Here is a 16,743-nt window from a genome sequence, read left to right as displayed (position 1 = left end):
TAGGCTCTAAGCTTCTACTCTAACAGCAGCTCTGAAATGAACGTTTTCACAAAACGAAAGCTCCCTCACAGCCAGCGCCGTCCTGACCCAGAGGAAACGCACACAAAGGCCGTGCAGAAGCGACGGACCCTGCACAGGAAGGTGGCTCGGGCTTTACCAGCAAAGGGATCGGCTCTCAAGATCACAGTCTTCCAAAAAAGGCCATGTTTTGGAAGCACGAGTGGATAATTTGATCGAAAACCTGCTAGATAGTAAATTCTCTTCCTGCTTCTTCATTTCCAGGTTGAATAATAAATATGCATTTATTTTTCAACCACTGTATGGGCCTCAACTTTATTGGTTAGCTTTTTCCCCGGAAGAGCTCCTGTCATAACACTCTCCCCCCACCCCCCCCCACCCCCCACCCCCACAACACCAAAACAATTATTCAAGAAGTATGCTTGTGATTGCATTTCCTGCGGCTTAAGAGAAAAAAAAAAACAAACCAAGTGTCACTGATTTTCTTTCTACTCTTTCTTGCCTAGTATGTGTTCTCCAAGATGGATTTGCCTACAAGACGCAAAAACCCTGGGCCGGCTGATCCCTTAGGAAACCAATGGACGGAACAAAAGCCCTTCTGATGGTTTGGAGCATCCCATGACCTAAATAGCTGCGGCCCTTTGTAGCCAGCGAGATCTTCCCTCCTTTAATGGCTTTATTTCAACAGTTGCAAAGTTAAACAAACCAACCAGCTTGCCAGATGTGTTTCTTGTTTATTAGCAAACAATGGTCAAACATTTTTTCACTGGGCAGTGAGCAAGTGTGGATCTAAAAAGTGTGCCTCCAAGCTCTAAATAAAGATGAATTGTTCTCGAGAAAAAAGATAATGGGCACTTCTTTTGGAGCCACGGAGTGAAGTCATCACAGCTCTTTTCTCCTATCAGAGGAGAGACAGGAAATGCCATCTCTAGGGACCCAGGGAAAAAAAAAAACAAAAACAACGCTCTTTGCTTTCTCCTGTAATAAGATGCTTTAGTTTCTCTTCAAACATAATAATAGACCTTTTTAAATGCCTGATGCTATCCGGGTGGCAGCGAAGCTTACTTTCAACTTTTTGGTTGAACCTTAAAAATATACAGGTAAAATCTATACAAATCAAATGAGCCTTCAAAAAATTTTCAGAAATTTCCCAGGGGCCAGGAGTAGCTGAGATTAAAAAAAAAAAAAAATCACAGGAAACCTAAAATAGGCAAGCATTAACTCAAAGCAAAATGACAAAGACAAAGCTTCAAAGCAGATTTAACTGTGCTGCAAGAAATCATCCTTAGGCTGAATAGATAAATGGTGAGAATATTCGTTACTCACACACTGCAATTAGGTACAACAGCTACTCATTTTGCTATATATATATATAATAGATCATCAATTTTAAAAACTACATTAAAAAAGCAAAATACGGCATTGATGTGAAAAGAGTCACTTCTTAAAAAAAAAAAGTGGAAAAAAAATTACAGAATAAACACTCAAGTAAGGCAAGCCAGCCATCTGGAATTTTAAATAAAACTCAGATTCTACATATGAAAACAAAGGAACACAAAAAAACTTTAAAAGGGGAAGAAGAAGGGAGTTTCTAAAAAATATATCTGGGACAAATACTAGTATTTCCAAAAAAAAACCTACAGCGTGATGGGCTTGAATACCAGAGGGCTTCTAGTGCTAGCCTGACTCGGGGTTAATTAACCTAATGATAAACTCTGTGTCTGTGGATATTCGTGCGGACTGTGTAGGGAAGCTGTGAAGCACCTTCAGACAGGTTCAGGGCAGCTGTCACTTCAGTGAAGCCCAAACTATAACCCCAGAAACATTTGTGATGGGAATTGCCTTGCGCTTTTCTTCAGTAAGACCTATTTCCTCTAAATTCATTTATAACAAAAATACTTTCTCAATGGACTTGTTTAAAGTTCCTAAAATGCCTGCCTCCCCGTGTCACGGGCAGTTACTTAACTTCCCCCATAATACTGACCATCTGGGCACTGGGCAGCCCCCTTCCCCCAGCCCAGTCCAGGTCCAGCAGCTCCGGTCAAGTTTCCGTCACCCCCTCTCCTGCTGTTCCCCTCCCCCACCCTCTTATTCTCCTGCTGGCTTTCACTCCCCAGAACTCTCCACAAACACACTATTGCTTTTTTTGTCCACACACCAGGCTCGTGGGATCTCAGTTCCCCAAACAGGGATTGAACTTGGGCCCTCGGAAATGAGCACAGGGTCTATCCACTGGACCTGCAGACAATTCCCCGCATCCACACTTTTCACCTAGACTCCAGTAGTCTTTTTTAAAACTGTTCTTCAAAACAATCCATTCTTTCACATTCCTTAAGATTCTAATTCCTCTGAAGAATCCTCATTCACTCAGGATGAAAGGATCTTCAAAGGATCGATAGTAAGCAGCCAATGGCTCAGATTCTTCACGTGATCTCTTCCAAGGGTATGAAACTGTTCTTCCAAACCAAACCAAGGGAAATCACCTTTAATAAGGGTTTTAGATAGAGTGCTAGGTTGATAGGTGAAACTTCAGGGACAGTCATCCTTCCCTGAGCTGAAAGGTTTTAAAGTCTAACTCAAATCATTCATTCAAGTGTGTTCATGGCACACCCACACGTGCAGGGTGCTACATTGCTTGTGAATAAAGCAAAGCTTCTTTCCTTGAGAAACTGTAGACACAGCAGTAGGAGAAGAGGGTAAGGAACTAGGGAGGGATGGGTGTGGGTGCAGGCAGCGTTTAGACAGGGCGGTCTGGGAGGATGCTGAAGCAGAGGCTTGAACAAAGTGCAGGAGTGAACTTGCAAAGTTCTCAGAAACACCCTTCCAAGCAAGCAGTGGGAATAGCTAATGAGGATGCTTTGAAGTGGGAAAGGGCTTGGCCTGTCCAGGGAACAGAGAGATGCCAGCGCAATTAGACTGAGAGGGAGGGTAAGGCAGGAGAAGAAAAAGGGCCAGACCGTGGATGGCTTCCCAAGCCCCATGAGCACGGTGGAAAGCTACTGGAAAAATGTAAGAAGGGAAGTGGCATGGTCTGATCTGCATTACTGCAAGGTTGTGCTGCCTGAAGCAGGGGGGTGCAGGCTGCTGCACCTGCCCAAGGGGGAGCTGGTGGTGGAGGTGGAGGTGGGGAGCTGGACCACGGACCAGGGGGCAGGCCTGGAAGCAGAGACGAGTTAAAACTAAAAGGCTTAGGACAGTCCACCAGATGAGAGACGCTGAGAGACTGGTTGTGCAGGAAGTGGTGAGAAGTGTCTGGATTCAGAACATTTACTGAAGGCACAGCTGACGGGACCTGACGTTAGCCAGAAGACGGGGCGAAAGGGAAGAATAAGCCTTGGGTGCCCCACGTTTTTGGCCAGAACAACTGAGTTAAAAAGGACTGCCATTCACAGACGGTGGGAATTGTAGATAGGAATGCTGTGCTTAGTCACTCAGTCATGTCTGACTCTTTGTGACCCCGTAGACTGTAACCCGCCAGGCTCCTCTGTCCATGGGATTCTCCAGGCAAGAATCCTGGCGTGGGTTGCTATTTCCTTTCCAGAGGATCTTCCCAACCCAGGGATCAAACCCAGGTCTCCTGCATTGCAGACAGATTCTTTACTGTCTGAGCCATCAGGGAAGTCCAACAGGCTAAGACGGAGGCAGAATAAAGGATAAACTCTGGGGAGGCACAGCTTGTTTTGGGACAGGTTGAGTGGACCACCTCATCACACAACTCTGGGGTCTCCTTTACACTCTTCCTGGGCTCCAGGGCCTCCACTGACAACGATGCTGCGTCGGTGAGTCAGGGGAGAGACACAAAACTTTCGTCAAGGAATTCTCACAAATTTCAGAAGAAAAAGGTCTCATTCCTGCTTACAAGGGGGAAATACAAAGTCGCATTTCAAATTCAGGAAGTCAAGGACAAGACTGAAGGATCCTGATAACTAAGTATGTCATCCCATAAATGAGAAAAAAGAATTTCTTTGCTTCACCAGACCAATGGTTTTGCAGGTGACAGAACTACAGTGGAGACAAGGTCTTAATAGAATGCTGGTCTTCACAGAACGTTCTTTGAAAACAGAGGACAGAACAAACCAAAATACACCTTTTGGACATACATTAAACCTGAGGCTATTAGTGGGTGTTGTATAAGCATGACTCACAAAAGACCAACTCGTTTTGTAGGGTTTCCTGCTTTTTGAGGGGTTTCCCAGGTGGCTCAGTGGTAAATGAGCAATGCAGGAGATGTGGGTTCCATCCTTGAGTGAGGAAGTTCCCCTGGAGGAGAAAATGGCAACCCCCTCTTGCCTGGGAAATCCCACAGACAGAGGAGCCCCGAGGGCTACAGTCCATGGGGCTGCAAAGAGCCAGACACGACTGAGCGACTCAGCACAGTTTAACAGCAGTAAGGAAGAACTAACTGCTCTTTAGACCCACTGCTCTTTTTCCTGATCACGAAATCTAATATCTGCTTTGCTTTTCTGCATTTTCTTCTTACAGGTTCTGGCTTTATAACAGAGTATCCACAGCTGAATCTCAACAGGACTGAATAAATCAAGAACAGATTTGCAATTAGCTTGATCACACAGATAAGCTCCTTTTACTTTCCGGTTTCCTTCATGCTAAGTTTTATCTGTTCACTGTCATCTCTTTTAAAAACATGTTCTAGGGAGTTCCCTGGTGGCCCAATGGTTAGGATTTGGTGCTTTCACTGCCATGGCTGGGGTTCAGTCCCTGGTCAGGGAACTGAGATCCCCCCATCTGCACGGCAGGTGCAGCCAAAACAGACGAACAAAAAAAAACCATGCCCCGGACATATTAGAGTCAGTCTGAGCCGCAGAACTGCCTTACAGGCCATTAAGCTTGTTTTGTAAGTTTCATAAACAGAACCTATCCAACACCTAACTTTAAGAAGAATGCATGACTTTCAGTTATCAATTTTTCAACATCTCTGAAACCTTGGGGAAATTTTTCTTATGGTCACTTCGAAGTAATGTGGGGTCTTGCAAGCATTATCTGAGATTTAGAAAAATTTTAGTGAGTCACTGAAGGCATTGTATAATTATTTCCTCTAGAACTCTTCAGATAACCATTGCCAAAAACTGATTCTGCTCCTGGCCAACATTTTGAAATGAAGCATTCTTTCCACCTGCCAGGAGAAATGTAGTTAGAGGTTCCAGTAAATGTTGGCTGGAACCTCCTGATTTCCCTCCTGGAGCTATAAATCTCCATAAATCCCTCATATGTGGTTAGTGGTGACCACTGCAGATAACCCTACACAGACTCAGAGGTTGGAGCTGAACTCTGTTCTCTAAAATTATTTAATAACTATAGCCACTAAAATTCTAATTATGAAAACTACATATTTTCAGGACTTCCCAGGTAGCACTATTGGTAAAGAATCTGCCTGCCAAGGTAGGAGATGTAAGAAATTCGGGTTCAATCCCTGGGTTGGGAAGATCCCCTGGAGAAGAAAATGGCAACCCATTCTAGTATTCTTGCCTGGAAAACCCCATGGACAGAAGAGCCTGGTGGGATACAGTCTATGGGGTCACAAAGAATGACCTCATGGACTGAAAGAGTTGGACAAAACTGAGTGAGCATATACACAGAAGGAAACTTACAAAAATGAGGATTTTGATTGACAAGGATTTTGAGTTTTTGTTCTTTAATTCAGAGTTTTTGTAAAATTTTGGCAGCTAATAAACGAGTCACAGTCACTCTACCCAAAAAGAAAGAATAAATTAAAAAAATCGAAGTTTTCATTGCATGTGGTCAGCTTACAGAGATAATGAGTATTGCTCTCACTGTAAATTTGTAAAAATCTAGAAAAACCAGCCCAAGCTTCCTGATAGCCCAGAGATAAAGAATCTGCCTGCAGTGCAAGAGATACAGGTTTGATCCCTGGGTCAGGAAGATCCCCTGGAGGGGGCAATGGCAACTTACTCCACTATTCTTGCCCGGAAAATCTCATGGACAGAGGAACCTGGTGGGCTACAGTCTGTGGGGTTGCAAAGAGTCAGACATGACTGAATACTCCCTCATGAAAAGCAAGCCAGTATAAAACTTCCAGATTTTACACATTAAAATTCACCATGCTGCCTTAGAAAGAACTGTTGATTTCCCCAGTTATTTCTACCCATGATCATTGAACACCAGTGAATCCCAGACACTGGCACAAAATCGGATGTGTTAATTTATCTTTGAGAATAAAAGACTGAATGCGAAGCAAAGGAAATGGTCACTGTATATTTTGACTTATACTCACCCCAAGGGCAGGCTACTAATTCCATTACTTCTGAAGAGAAGGTGAGCATCTTGCCAAAAATACAGTTGCCTTAAGTGGAGCCCATTAGGTGAAGAAATTAAGAGCCCCTGCCCCTCTCAGGCTTCCAGAAGTGTTGGTGGTCCCTAATGAGGACTGCTGCTGGCTCAAACACCAGGCAGGAAAGAACCTAAATGGCTGTGCTCTTGCAAATGGCAAGTCAAGGCTCTCTTTTAAAGAATTTCCTTTCACAAAATCAACACATTTTCATCAAAATAAGCAAACACACTTTTGTGTATCAGGACAGACACTGGTTATTCATAACACTAGCTGAGTGAGCTCCCTACGGAACAGAGCATGTGTGGAAACTGCTGCATAAAAGTTGTATTTCCTCAAGTCTACAAATAACAAATGAAAGAGAGTAGGGAGAAAAGGGAACCTTCCTACACTGCTGATGGGGACGTAAGTTGGTGCAACCATCATGGTGGACAGTATGGAGGTTCCTCAAAAATCTAAAAATAGAGTTGTCATATGAACCCGGGGCTTCCCTGGTGGCTCAGATGGTAAAGAATCTGCTGGCAACGTGGGAGACCTGGGTTCAACCTCTGGGTTGGGAAGATCCCCTGGAAGAGGGCATGGCAACTCACTCCAGTATTCTAGCCTGGAGAATCTCCACAGACAGAGGAGCCTGGTAGGCTGTAGTCCATGGGGTCTCAAAGAGTCAGACATGACTGAACAACTAAGCACAGCACAGCACATAAGATCCTGCAATTTCACTTTGGGGCATATATCCAGACAAAACTAGAATTCAAAAAGATACCTGTACCCCAGTGTTCACAGTAGCACTATTCACAAGAGACACGGAAACTTAAATGCCCATCAACAGAACAATAGATAAGGAAGATATGCTACATATATACAATGGAATACTACTCAGCCATAAAAAGGAACAAAATTATGCCCTTTGCAGCAATACGGATGGGCCCAGAGACACCATATGGTATGACTTCTATGTTGAATGTAAAATATGGCACAAGTGAACTTATCCTCAAAACAGAAACAGACTCAGAGACATGGAAGTAAGACTTGTGGTTGCCGACAGGGAGCAGGGGAGGGAGAGGGATGGTCTGGGATTTGGGGGTTGGTAGATGCAAACTGTTACATTTAGGATGGATAAACAATAAGGGCCTGCTGCGCAGCACAGGGAACTACAGCCAGTCTCCAGGGGTAAACTATCGTGGAAAAGAATATTTTAAAGGAATGTCTATATGTGTATAACTGAGTCACTTTGTTGTACAACAGAGATGGCAGCAAGATTGTAAATCAACCACGCTTCAATTAAAAAATGAAATAAATTTAAAAACAATCATCTTTTCCCCTAAAAACAAGAACCGTGAGCATCATTCTATCTTACAGTTAGAGGTTTTTTTAAATTAATTTTTTGAAACTTTCAACTTTTTTAATTAAAAAAAAATTTTTTTTGGCCACTCAGCGTGTGGGATCCTAGTTTCTGCTCTACAGCATAGTGACTCGGTTATACATTTAAGACTTCAAAATTTTGCTTAAGGTCAGACAACTCACTTGTGAGCACAACATGGCCCCAGAGGCAAGGAGAATGTCCCTGTCTCCCTCTGCTTTCATCTCTCACACTGCCAGAGTGCGTGCTGTTGCCTCAGCCGTGTCCAGCTCCGTGTGACTCTATGGATTGCCACCTGCCAGGCTTCTCTGTCCCTGGGATTCTCCAGGCAAGAATACTGGAGTGGGCTGCTGTGCCTTCCTCCAGGGGATCTTCCCAACTCAGGGAGCGAACCCAAGGCAGGAAGGAAACCTCATCTTTTGCATAGTGAGCCATTTCTCACCTTGTTAGAGATTAATGTGCTCGAACATAGAAAAATCTAGATGAAAAATGATTTTCTACTGCTATTGGAACTGAACCTGGAAACACTCTCTATTGGGAGTAATAAGATCCAGCAGTAATCCTGTAAATTCTAAACCGTCCCTTTGGGCAGGGAGGAACTCGCCACTATATTAAGTGGCTCAGAAGGTATTAGGGCTGACAGTTAAGAATGGTACTTCAGCAGGACAGTATTTCTAGTCAGCCACAAGAAACAATAGCTTGACCTAAAAATTTAAAAGCAGCTTGTTTTCAATGCCATCCGCCAAGTCAACGTTTTTAGAAAGGTCCTTTTAAATGCACCAGACAATACTGTTATGACACATGGTCACAAAGAGACCTGTAGATGCTCCTGCTTTCTGTAATAAACCCTGATCAAACCTTTCCTCTGGGGTAGGAAGGAGATTTTGTATTGAGAAGCAGAAGGACCTGATGGGAGGTTCTGGATATGCAGTGCCTATGCATCAATACCAGTGAGGTGCTGCTGCTGCTGCTGCTAAGTCGCTTCAGTCGTGTCCGACTCTGGGTGACTCCAGAGACGGCAGTCCACAAGGCTCCCCCATCCCTGGGATTCTCCAGGCAAGAACACTGGAGTGGGTTGCCATTTCCTTCTCCAATGCATGAAAGTAAAGAAGTGAAAGTGAAGTCGCTCAATCGTGTCTGACTCTTCGAGACCCCATGGACTGTAGCCCACCAGGCTCCTTTGTCCATGGGATTTTCCAGGCAAGAGTACTAGGCGGTTGGTACCTGTCTTGTTGTGACCCTCCCCGCAACTCTGGAAGGTGGTTTATTACCATCAGCCTCAGTCACAGATTCAGAACTAGGTTGCTCAGAGAGTTTTACATCCTGACTAAGGTTTCCTAGCTAGTGGGGCTGTTGGAGACCTAAGCGGGTTTGTTGACTGCAGACCCTGGGTCCCTTTCTCGCCTCCCCGACCCCCGGGAGCTGAGGCTCTCCGGACATACTTCTGATTCAGGCTCTCCTCTCCTCCCAGGAAGATCTGAAGTTCACTGGCAGCTCTTCACAGTGCCGCAGCGAAGTGGCAACTGGATTTGACCCCAGAAGAGGTGGATTTGGTCTCTAGCTCTCTTGGGGTCCTTCTGCTGATAATTACCATCACCAGAAAGTGGAAGCGACAGCAGTCCACTGTGGTTTTGAGAATCATCCTTAAGAAAATTAGATCACTTACGAAGAAAATTCAGGGTAACCAAAAGTGAAAGGTCATAAGGAGAAAGGCTGCTTAGTACAACAGGATCCCAAGGAGCCCTTTCTACAGCCCTTTCTATGCTGCGGAGACCTTCATACCCGTCAATCTGGCATCCTTGGATGTAAGTTCAAGAAAATAAACTCAGCGGGAATAAGAGCGTGTATGTGAACAACCACTGCCCAGAGAGGCAGGCTGGCTGGGGGCAAAATGCAAGTAAGACAATGAGCAAAATGTACAACAGCCTGCCCTTCCTCCTCATCAGTTATTATCACCTATAAAAACAAACACTTGGAAAAAAAAAGGAAACAAACAAACAAACAAACAAACACTTGAGGCCAAATGGTTAAATATCCAATATTATCAAAATAATGTTCGATATTAGAGCATCAACATACTGCCATATCATGCATTCTAAATAATGGTAACTATCACCATGTAATAAAGCAAAAAATAAGTTCATAAATCATTATATTAAAACACCGGAAATGTACCTGTATTTATTGCTATTCTTTCTAGAACTTTAAAAAGTTTCACAGTTTCCTAAATTTTCATCTGAATAGAATTACAAAAGGCTTTAAGAGAGTATGTTGTTTACATCTCCTCCCAACAGAACATCTGACTCAGAGAGATGTAATTCTCCCTAAAATAAAAGGAATGCCATGTATTGCAAGATATCATTTAATGTGTGTCTGTACTACCTATCATTTACTCATTAAATTACTATAATTTTTTGATTAAAGAAGGAAAAGAATGCAAAGTACAGATATGACACACTTTAAAAAAGACATATGATTAACAGAGAGGAAATTAAACAAAAGGATGTAGCCATAACACAGCACAGAGATACAGGATCCCCAGCTAGTAAAGTCTAACTGAGAACTAAGCTATGTTGAAGACGGCTGCTTCTGCTTCTCAATTCTTTCTTTCACTCCAAGAGTACTGATCGAGAGCCTGACACTCGTCACTCTTTCAGGGGCTGAGACAAAAAATGTCTTGTCCTTGTGGAGCTTGCCAACTCAACGGACATGAGTTTGAGCAAACTCTGGGAGACAGTGAGGGACAGGGAAGCCTGGTGTGCTGCAGTCCATGGGGCCGCAAAGAGCCGGACACAACTTAGTGACTGGACAACAACAACAACAACATAATGTTATTTACATGAAAATGCAAACATGAGAATCTATCTCAGCTTTGCTTTAGTACAGCAAGTTAAGTGACTGAACAACAGCAGCTAAAGAAAAATAAATAAATTAAGCAGGGGGGAGTAGCATAAATGAGGTGGAGAAGGTGGGAGGACCTTGTAACTTTTAAAAACTATTTATTTGTTTAGCGGTGCTGGGTCTTAGCTGTGGCATGTGGGATCTTTAGTTGTAGCACAGCAGCTTAACTGCGGCACATGAGCTCTAGTGCCTGACTCGGATGGAACCTGGGCCGATGCACTGGGGATGCAGAGGGTTAGCCATTGGACCACCAGGAAAGTCTCTATAGTCTTAAATAAGATAAACAAGACAGACTTGAATGAGAAGCTGACATTCCCGAGAAAGAAGTCGGGAAGTGAGTTCTGCAGATACCTAGGGAAAAGCTTTACCAAGGCAAGAAAACGCAGTGCAAAGGCCCTGGGCCAGAACCGCAGGGGGCATGGGTGAGGAGCAGCCAGGAGGCCATGTGGTTGGAGGCGAGGCATTTAAAAAAGCAACAGGAGGCCAAGTCACGTGGACTTCACATTTCACGATTCACTCCAGAAAAGAGAATGAATATTTCCCTCTAAGGTAAATACACGGAGTTTTTAACTTAAGAGCGTTGGCTAAAATGCCAACCTGTAAGAGTGAAGGAAAGTCAGGAAGAGACACGAGGCACAAATAAGAAGAAGGTGTTTAACATGGACTTTGCGGGGTCGAGGGAGATTCTGGACCCAGGGAAGCAGTCCAACATCGCAGCCAGATTCACTGTGTTTATTTTATGACTGTATGAGGGATTCTGCTTCATTCCAAACCTTAGCATTCTGTTTCGCTGCTTCCTTGCCGTCATATAAAAGTTCCCCTTTCGTGAACAGTCTATAGAGCCTGTCACCCTACTGCAGCTCTGGCGCAAGGCTTCTCAGTCAAGATGGACATTTTGGGTCAGGTAATTCTTTGTCGTGGAGGCTTGTCCTGTGCATTATGGGATGTTAACAGCACTTCTGGGTTCTACCCACTAGATGCCAGCAGCAACCCCCACCCCCAGCTATAATAACCCAAACAACCAATAACATCTCCAGACATTGACAAATATTTGCTGGGGTGGGTAGAAAAAGCTGTGCCCTCTTGGGAATCACCACTCTAATGTGAACAGACAAAAACCTCATCTCAACTTATTAACTTTGTTCCAAACACCTTCCTGCCTCAGGGCCTTTGCACGGCTGTTCTCTCTCCTGAATTCCTGTCCCAGGTGACGCCTACTTGTCCCTCAGGCCCTCTGGGGAACTTTCGCCTGATATGGCGCATGAGCATGTCAGGTGTTCCCATTATATGTTCATTTGTATATATACATTTGTACTTTGTGGAGACTATCACAATTGCAATTAAATAATTATTTTGGTCATAATTATCTAACGTCTCCTTCATTTCAGCAAAAACTCTATCAGTCTTATTGGCTCATATATCTCCAGAGCACTCAGAGCAGGCCTCAAACGTATACAGAAAAGCATTTTGTCGTTGTTGTTCAGCTTCTCAGTTGTGTCCAACTGTGACCCTACAGACCGCAGCATGCCAGGCTCCTCCGTCCTTCACTGTCTCCCAGAGTTTGCTCAAATTCATGTCCACTGAGTCAGTGATGCTATCCAACCATCTCATCCTCTGCCAGCCCCTTCTCCTGTGGCCTTCAGTCTTTCCCAGCATCAGGGTCTTTTCCAATGAGCCGACTCTTTGCGTGAGAAAAGCATGTCACTGGCCAACTTTGGTATTTTATTACAACAAATTATTAAGTGCCTCACAGGCAATCCAAGTACAGTGATACAGACCATGGCTTAATGATAAATCTCCTCGGTCAAAATCTTGACTATGAATATACTTTACTTGAGGGTACATTTTTCCCTTTTGTTAACAATAAAAGTCATGAAAAGACTGTAATGGTGATGAGAGGAACAAAAAGGCCCTTTATTAGATGATAATGAATGAGCCAGGGAACAGAGTGTCTGAAAGATGGCTGAGGCCATCTTTCTGGCTCTTTTGAACTCCTTATAAGGATTTATTTTAATATAATTTATTCCACACAGCAGACACCATATTACCTTGCTTACTCTTGTATGTCCCAGAGCCTCAAATATATTTAAATTCATCATAAGAGGTTAGTATTCTGGGGCCCACAGATGGGTTGCAGAGTATATAATGGACCCTTGAAATCATACGTAAAGACCTGTAAACACTTTCTAGGAATCGAGTCCGTAATTTTTATATGCTTCTCAAAGGTAGCAATTTAAGACCCACCATCTCATATGATTTCATTTAACTTTGAAACTTCTCGGGAAGGACTTGCCTGGCGGCCCAGTGGTTAAGACTCTGCACTTCCAATGCAGGAGACACAGGTTTGGTTCCTGATTGGGGAACTAAGATCCCACATGCCTAGCGGCATGGTCAAAAAATAAATAAAAGATAAGCAACAAGGATTTACTGTATAGTACAGGAAACCATAAAAACAAACAAAAACTTCGAGGGACAGTCCCATCATCTTTGCTCTACCTCTTAGGAAGAAAAACAAATTTTAGTTACCGATTTCCTCTCCTGCTTCAGTTCCTGGACGTAGCGCACTAACTCCGCAATGATCTGAGAGGTCATATTCTCGGAGATGACTTCATGCTGCCCAGCATAATCATTCATTTCATTCAGGGTGGCAAGGAAGGCTTTGCAAGCCGTGTACCTACAGAACAGAACACACACCACTCCTTTTCAAACAGGGCACATCCTCTCTCACGTGGCTTCCCGCCAGCGAAAGAGTAATTAACATTACTATCAGGGTAATATGCCTCCAGCTCCCATAGGGTCTTGACAAATTCATTACACATCAGGATGTTCTCATCAAAATGGCACATAATTAATTACAACTGAAACATTTTTCATTTTGAGAAGCCAAATTGCTCTATATCAGGCAACACTTGGCTTTGTCAGTAGCCCAGGTAAAACCCAAAATACATACACCTACTATATGTACTAATGTCATGGATATTTAGATCTAAATTAGAGGTGATAATTTTGGGCTATTCATGTTAAGATGTCTTAACTGCTGTCTGAAACGGACGTATTTCTTGGATGAATGAGACGCCTGATATTACCAAGATGTAGAGTGCACAGTCCATTCACACTTCCTGTATTTGCTTATACACACTTCCTGTATTAAGCTTTTCCTAATTACCTTAATTGAAACAATCTGGAAAAGGTCTAGTGCCTCTTTAAGAAGTTATTTGAGTAAGTTTTTATTGTCTTTCCCCCCATTTAAAAATTGACACAGATATGAATGAGGAGTGCAATCTGTTTTTGTAGATACACTACATCTGCAGAATATATGTAGATTTCCTTTATAATCATCCCAAGGACATACACATACTGCCACATAACAATCAATGATAGACACACCTGTATTCTTCTTCCTCTTTCGAGTTCTTTTTAGGTTGGTATTTCTTTGAAAGATTCCTGAAACAAAAAGGCAGACATATCACCTTATACAGAAGATAACTGAGAAATCAGAGAGACAAAAGATAGTGTTTTTGTTTACAAGTTAAAAAGTCACAAAATGGTCACAGCTGAACCATTTATTTCCTTCCATCTTTCGATGCGAAAGACTTGCGTAGATTTGAATCTTTTAGAGAAAGATAGAGCAAATATGAACAGACATGGTCACCAGCTGGTCACTTACCTGGATGTTAAGACCTGACATTATTTAACTAGAGGGCGTAGTTTCTATGCAGTGGCTTTTATTTACAGCACTGAGCTGGGGTAGTTTTTCTTACCAGGTCTCCATCCCGCATACTTATCCTCAGTCAAGCATTATTGCTTTAAATCCAAGGCAAACATATGGACTGGGTCCGAATGTTTAAAATTAAAATTCAAAGGGCATGTTTTCAAGGCTCTGTGGTTTCTCTTTCAAAGAGTTAATGAAAACCACTTGTGTGAATAAGTCTCCTTAAAGGAAGTAGAAATGATATTTGGAGGGATGTTTATGCCAAGACATTTAACTAGGAGAAATTTTAACCTGTGTAGCAGGCTCACACTGAACACACTCAGATTAGCCAAAATTGCTCTAATCTCTCTTCCTAATCCCACCTCCAGGTCAAGAATCCAAATACTCCCCTCTACATTCTGCTGGAGAAGGAAATGGCAACCCACTCCAGTGTTCTTGCCTGGAGAATCCCGGGGACAGGGAAGCCTGGTGGGCTGCCATCTACGGGATCGCACAGAGTCGGACACGACTGAAGTGACTTAGCAGCAGCTACATTCTGCATGCTTAAATTTACATAAAAACGAAGAGTGATCTTGAAAAAAGAAAATTCACTAATGGCTCCAGGGATTGATTTCTCTTGGGTCCTATTTTGGCTTCCGTAGTTAGAAGAACAGCCATAGATAAAGAAGGTGTGGTAACATATGTACAAGGGAATACTATGCAGCCATAAAAAAGCACGAAACAATGCAATTTGCAGCAACATGGATGGGCCTAGATACTATCACACTAAGTGACGTAAGTCAGAAAGAGAAAGACAAATTCCAAAGTTCGGCACCAAGGAACCTGGCTATGAAACAGAAACAGACTCACAGATACAGAGAAGAGATTTGTGGTTGCCGAGGGGGAGGGGCTGGGGGAGGGAAGGACTGAGTGTTTGGGATTAGTAGATGCAAATGATTACCTGTAGAATGAATGGACAATAGGGTCCTACTGAATAGTACAGGGAACTATATTCAATGTCCCAGGATAAAGCATAACGGGAGAAAATATGAAAAAGAAGTGACTCAGTAAGTGTATGTATAAATGAGTCACTTTGCTGTACAGCAGAAATGAATACAACATTGTAAACCAACTTCAATTTTTACAAAAAGAAGAAGGGGAGGAGAAAGAACAGTCCTAGGAGGTGACTAGTGGTCCACAGTGAGACTCTCCATATGACACCATTTCACTATTCACTTCTCTTTTTATTCCCTATTGCTATTCCTCTTTCATAGTAGCTACTTTCATTATTTCACATTTAATTTCTTTCATTTCCCCTGAATCTACAGATGTGCCTACAGAAGTATACAATAGTAAATTTGCAATTTTGACCATGATACATTTTACAGACAGAGTGAAACGTGAATTCGTCTCCAATAGGTGTTACTAGATAACATGAGAGGAAGAGGACTTCAGTGAAAAGGACATTGCTCTGGGAATCCAGAGACCATGTGTCTGGATGGTGTGACCTCGAGCAAATCAGTGGGCAAGTCTGTGCTTCCAGTTCCTCATCTCTAACCCTGAGGCAGGGGCGTGAAATGACCTCTCTTGTACCATAAAGTTTCGAAATTCCAAGGGAATATACATCACCCAATAGAATAGTGATTGCTGCAATTACTTAAAAAAGGCAGTACGTAACAATTCAAAATTTTTAAGTAGATAAACTGATAAAAGAAAAATGTACTGACTTGGAGGTTGCTATCACATGAGCTGTGCTTCAACTACACGGTGTTTTCTCTACTGATAACTCTCACAGCAAAGATCATCTGGTAGATTTAGATTCAAAAGACTGTGAAGAAGCAGTATTTCCTAAATACTAAATATCTAAAGCAAGTACTTTAGAGAAAAACAATAATGCAGACAAGAGAAATCTTGCATATCAAAAACACAGTGGAACTCTGAGTTGGCCTACCACGTTTCATCTTTAAAGATGTGGGGACTTCCCTGGTGGTCCCGTGATTAAGAATCTGCCTTCCATGGGTTTGATCCCTGGTTGGGGAACTAATATCCCATGTGCCTTGGAGCAACTAAGCTCCTACACCACAGTGAAGACCCAGTGCAGCCAAAAAAAGATTTAACAAGAACAGTAGCTCCAACTTACATGTACCAGGAATATTAGGAGGGGAGCCATGGAAAGCAGATGACTAGATAATCAATAGATTCTTTTGCAAATATATTTAAAGTAGCATATATGTGATCTGCAGTATTGAAAAGCCTAGAAGTTTCATGAGACATTTTTAGTGCATGGTTTTAAATCTCTTCTGCTAACCATAAACTACAAATGGAAAAATGCCACTTCTAAATTCACACCTTACATAAAAATCCATTCAAAACTGTTATTTTAGAGGTTTATTTAAACCCACACTTTCTTTTTAGCTTCCAGTCCTTAGCCATAAAAATAGTTCAAATTTTATACCTAATTGAAGGAAG

At 42.7% G+C, this 16,743-nt stretch overlaps 1 protein-coding gene across 11 annotated transcripts in view; it reads right to left on the bottom strand.

Annotated features, from left to right (window-relative positions):
- The window catches only part of FNBP1 (formin binding protein 1), a 135,464-nt gene that overhangs the window by 61,000 nt on the left and 57,721 nt on the right, over positions 1–16,743 (bottom strand). For all 11 annotated transcript variants that reach the window (XM_069582185.1, XM_069582183.1, XM_069582184.1 and 8 more), the window contains exons 3-4: positions 13,971–14,027; positions 13,110–13,257 (exon numbers count right to left, since the gene is read on the bottom strand). In XM_069582185.1, the coding sequence (XP_069438286.1) occupies positions 13,110–13,257; positions 13,971–14,027 (205 nt within the window). The remainder of the gene's footprint in view (positions 1–13,109; positions 13,258–13,970; positions 14,028–16,743) is intronic.

This window comes from Ovis canadensis, chromosome 3 (genome assembly GCF_042477335.2).
Source record: "Ovis canadensis isolate MfBH-ARS-UI-01 breed Bighorn chromosome 3, ARS-UI_OviCan_v2, whole genome shotgun sequence".
NCBI lineage: Eukaryota > Metazoa > Chordata > Mammalia > Artiodactyla > Bovidae > Ovis > Ovis canadensis.
The sequence above is the reverse complement of the archived record's forward strand: the minus strand, read 5'-3'. Positions and strand labels throughout refer to the sequence as shown.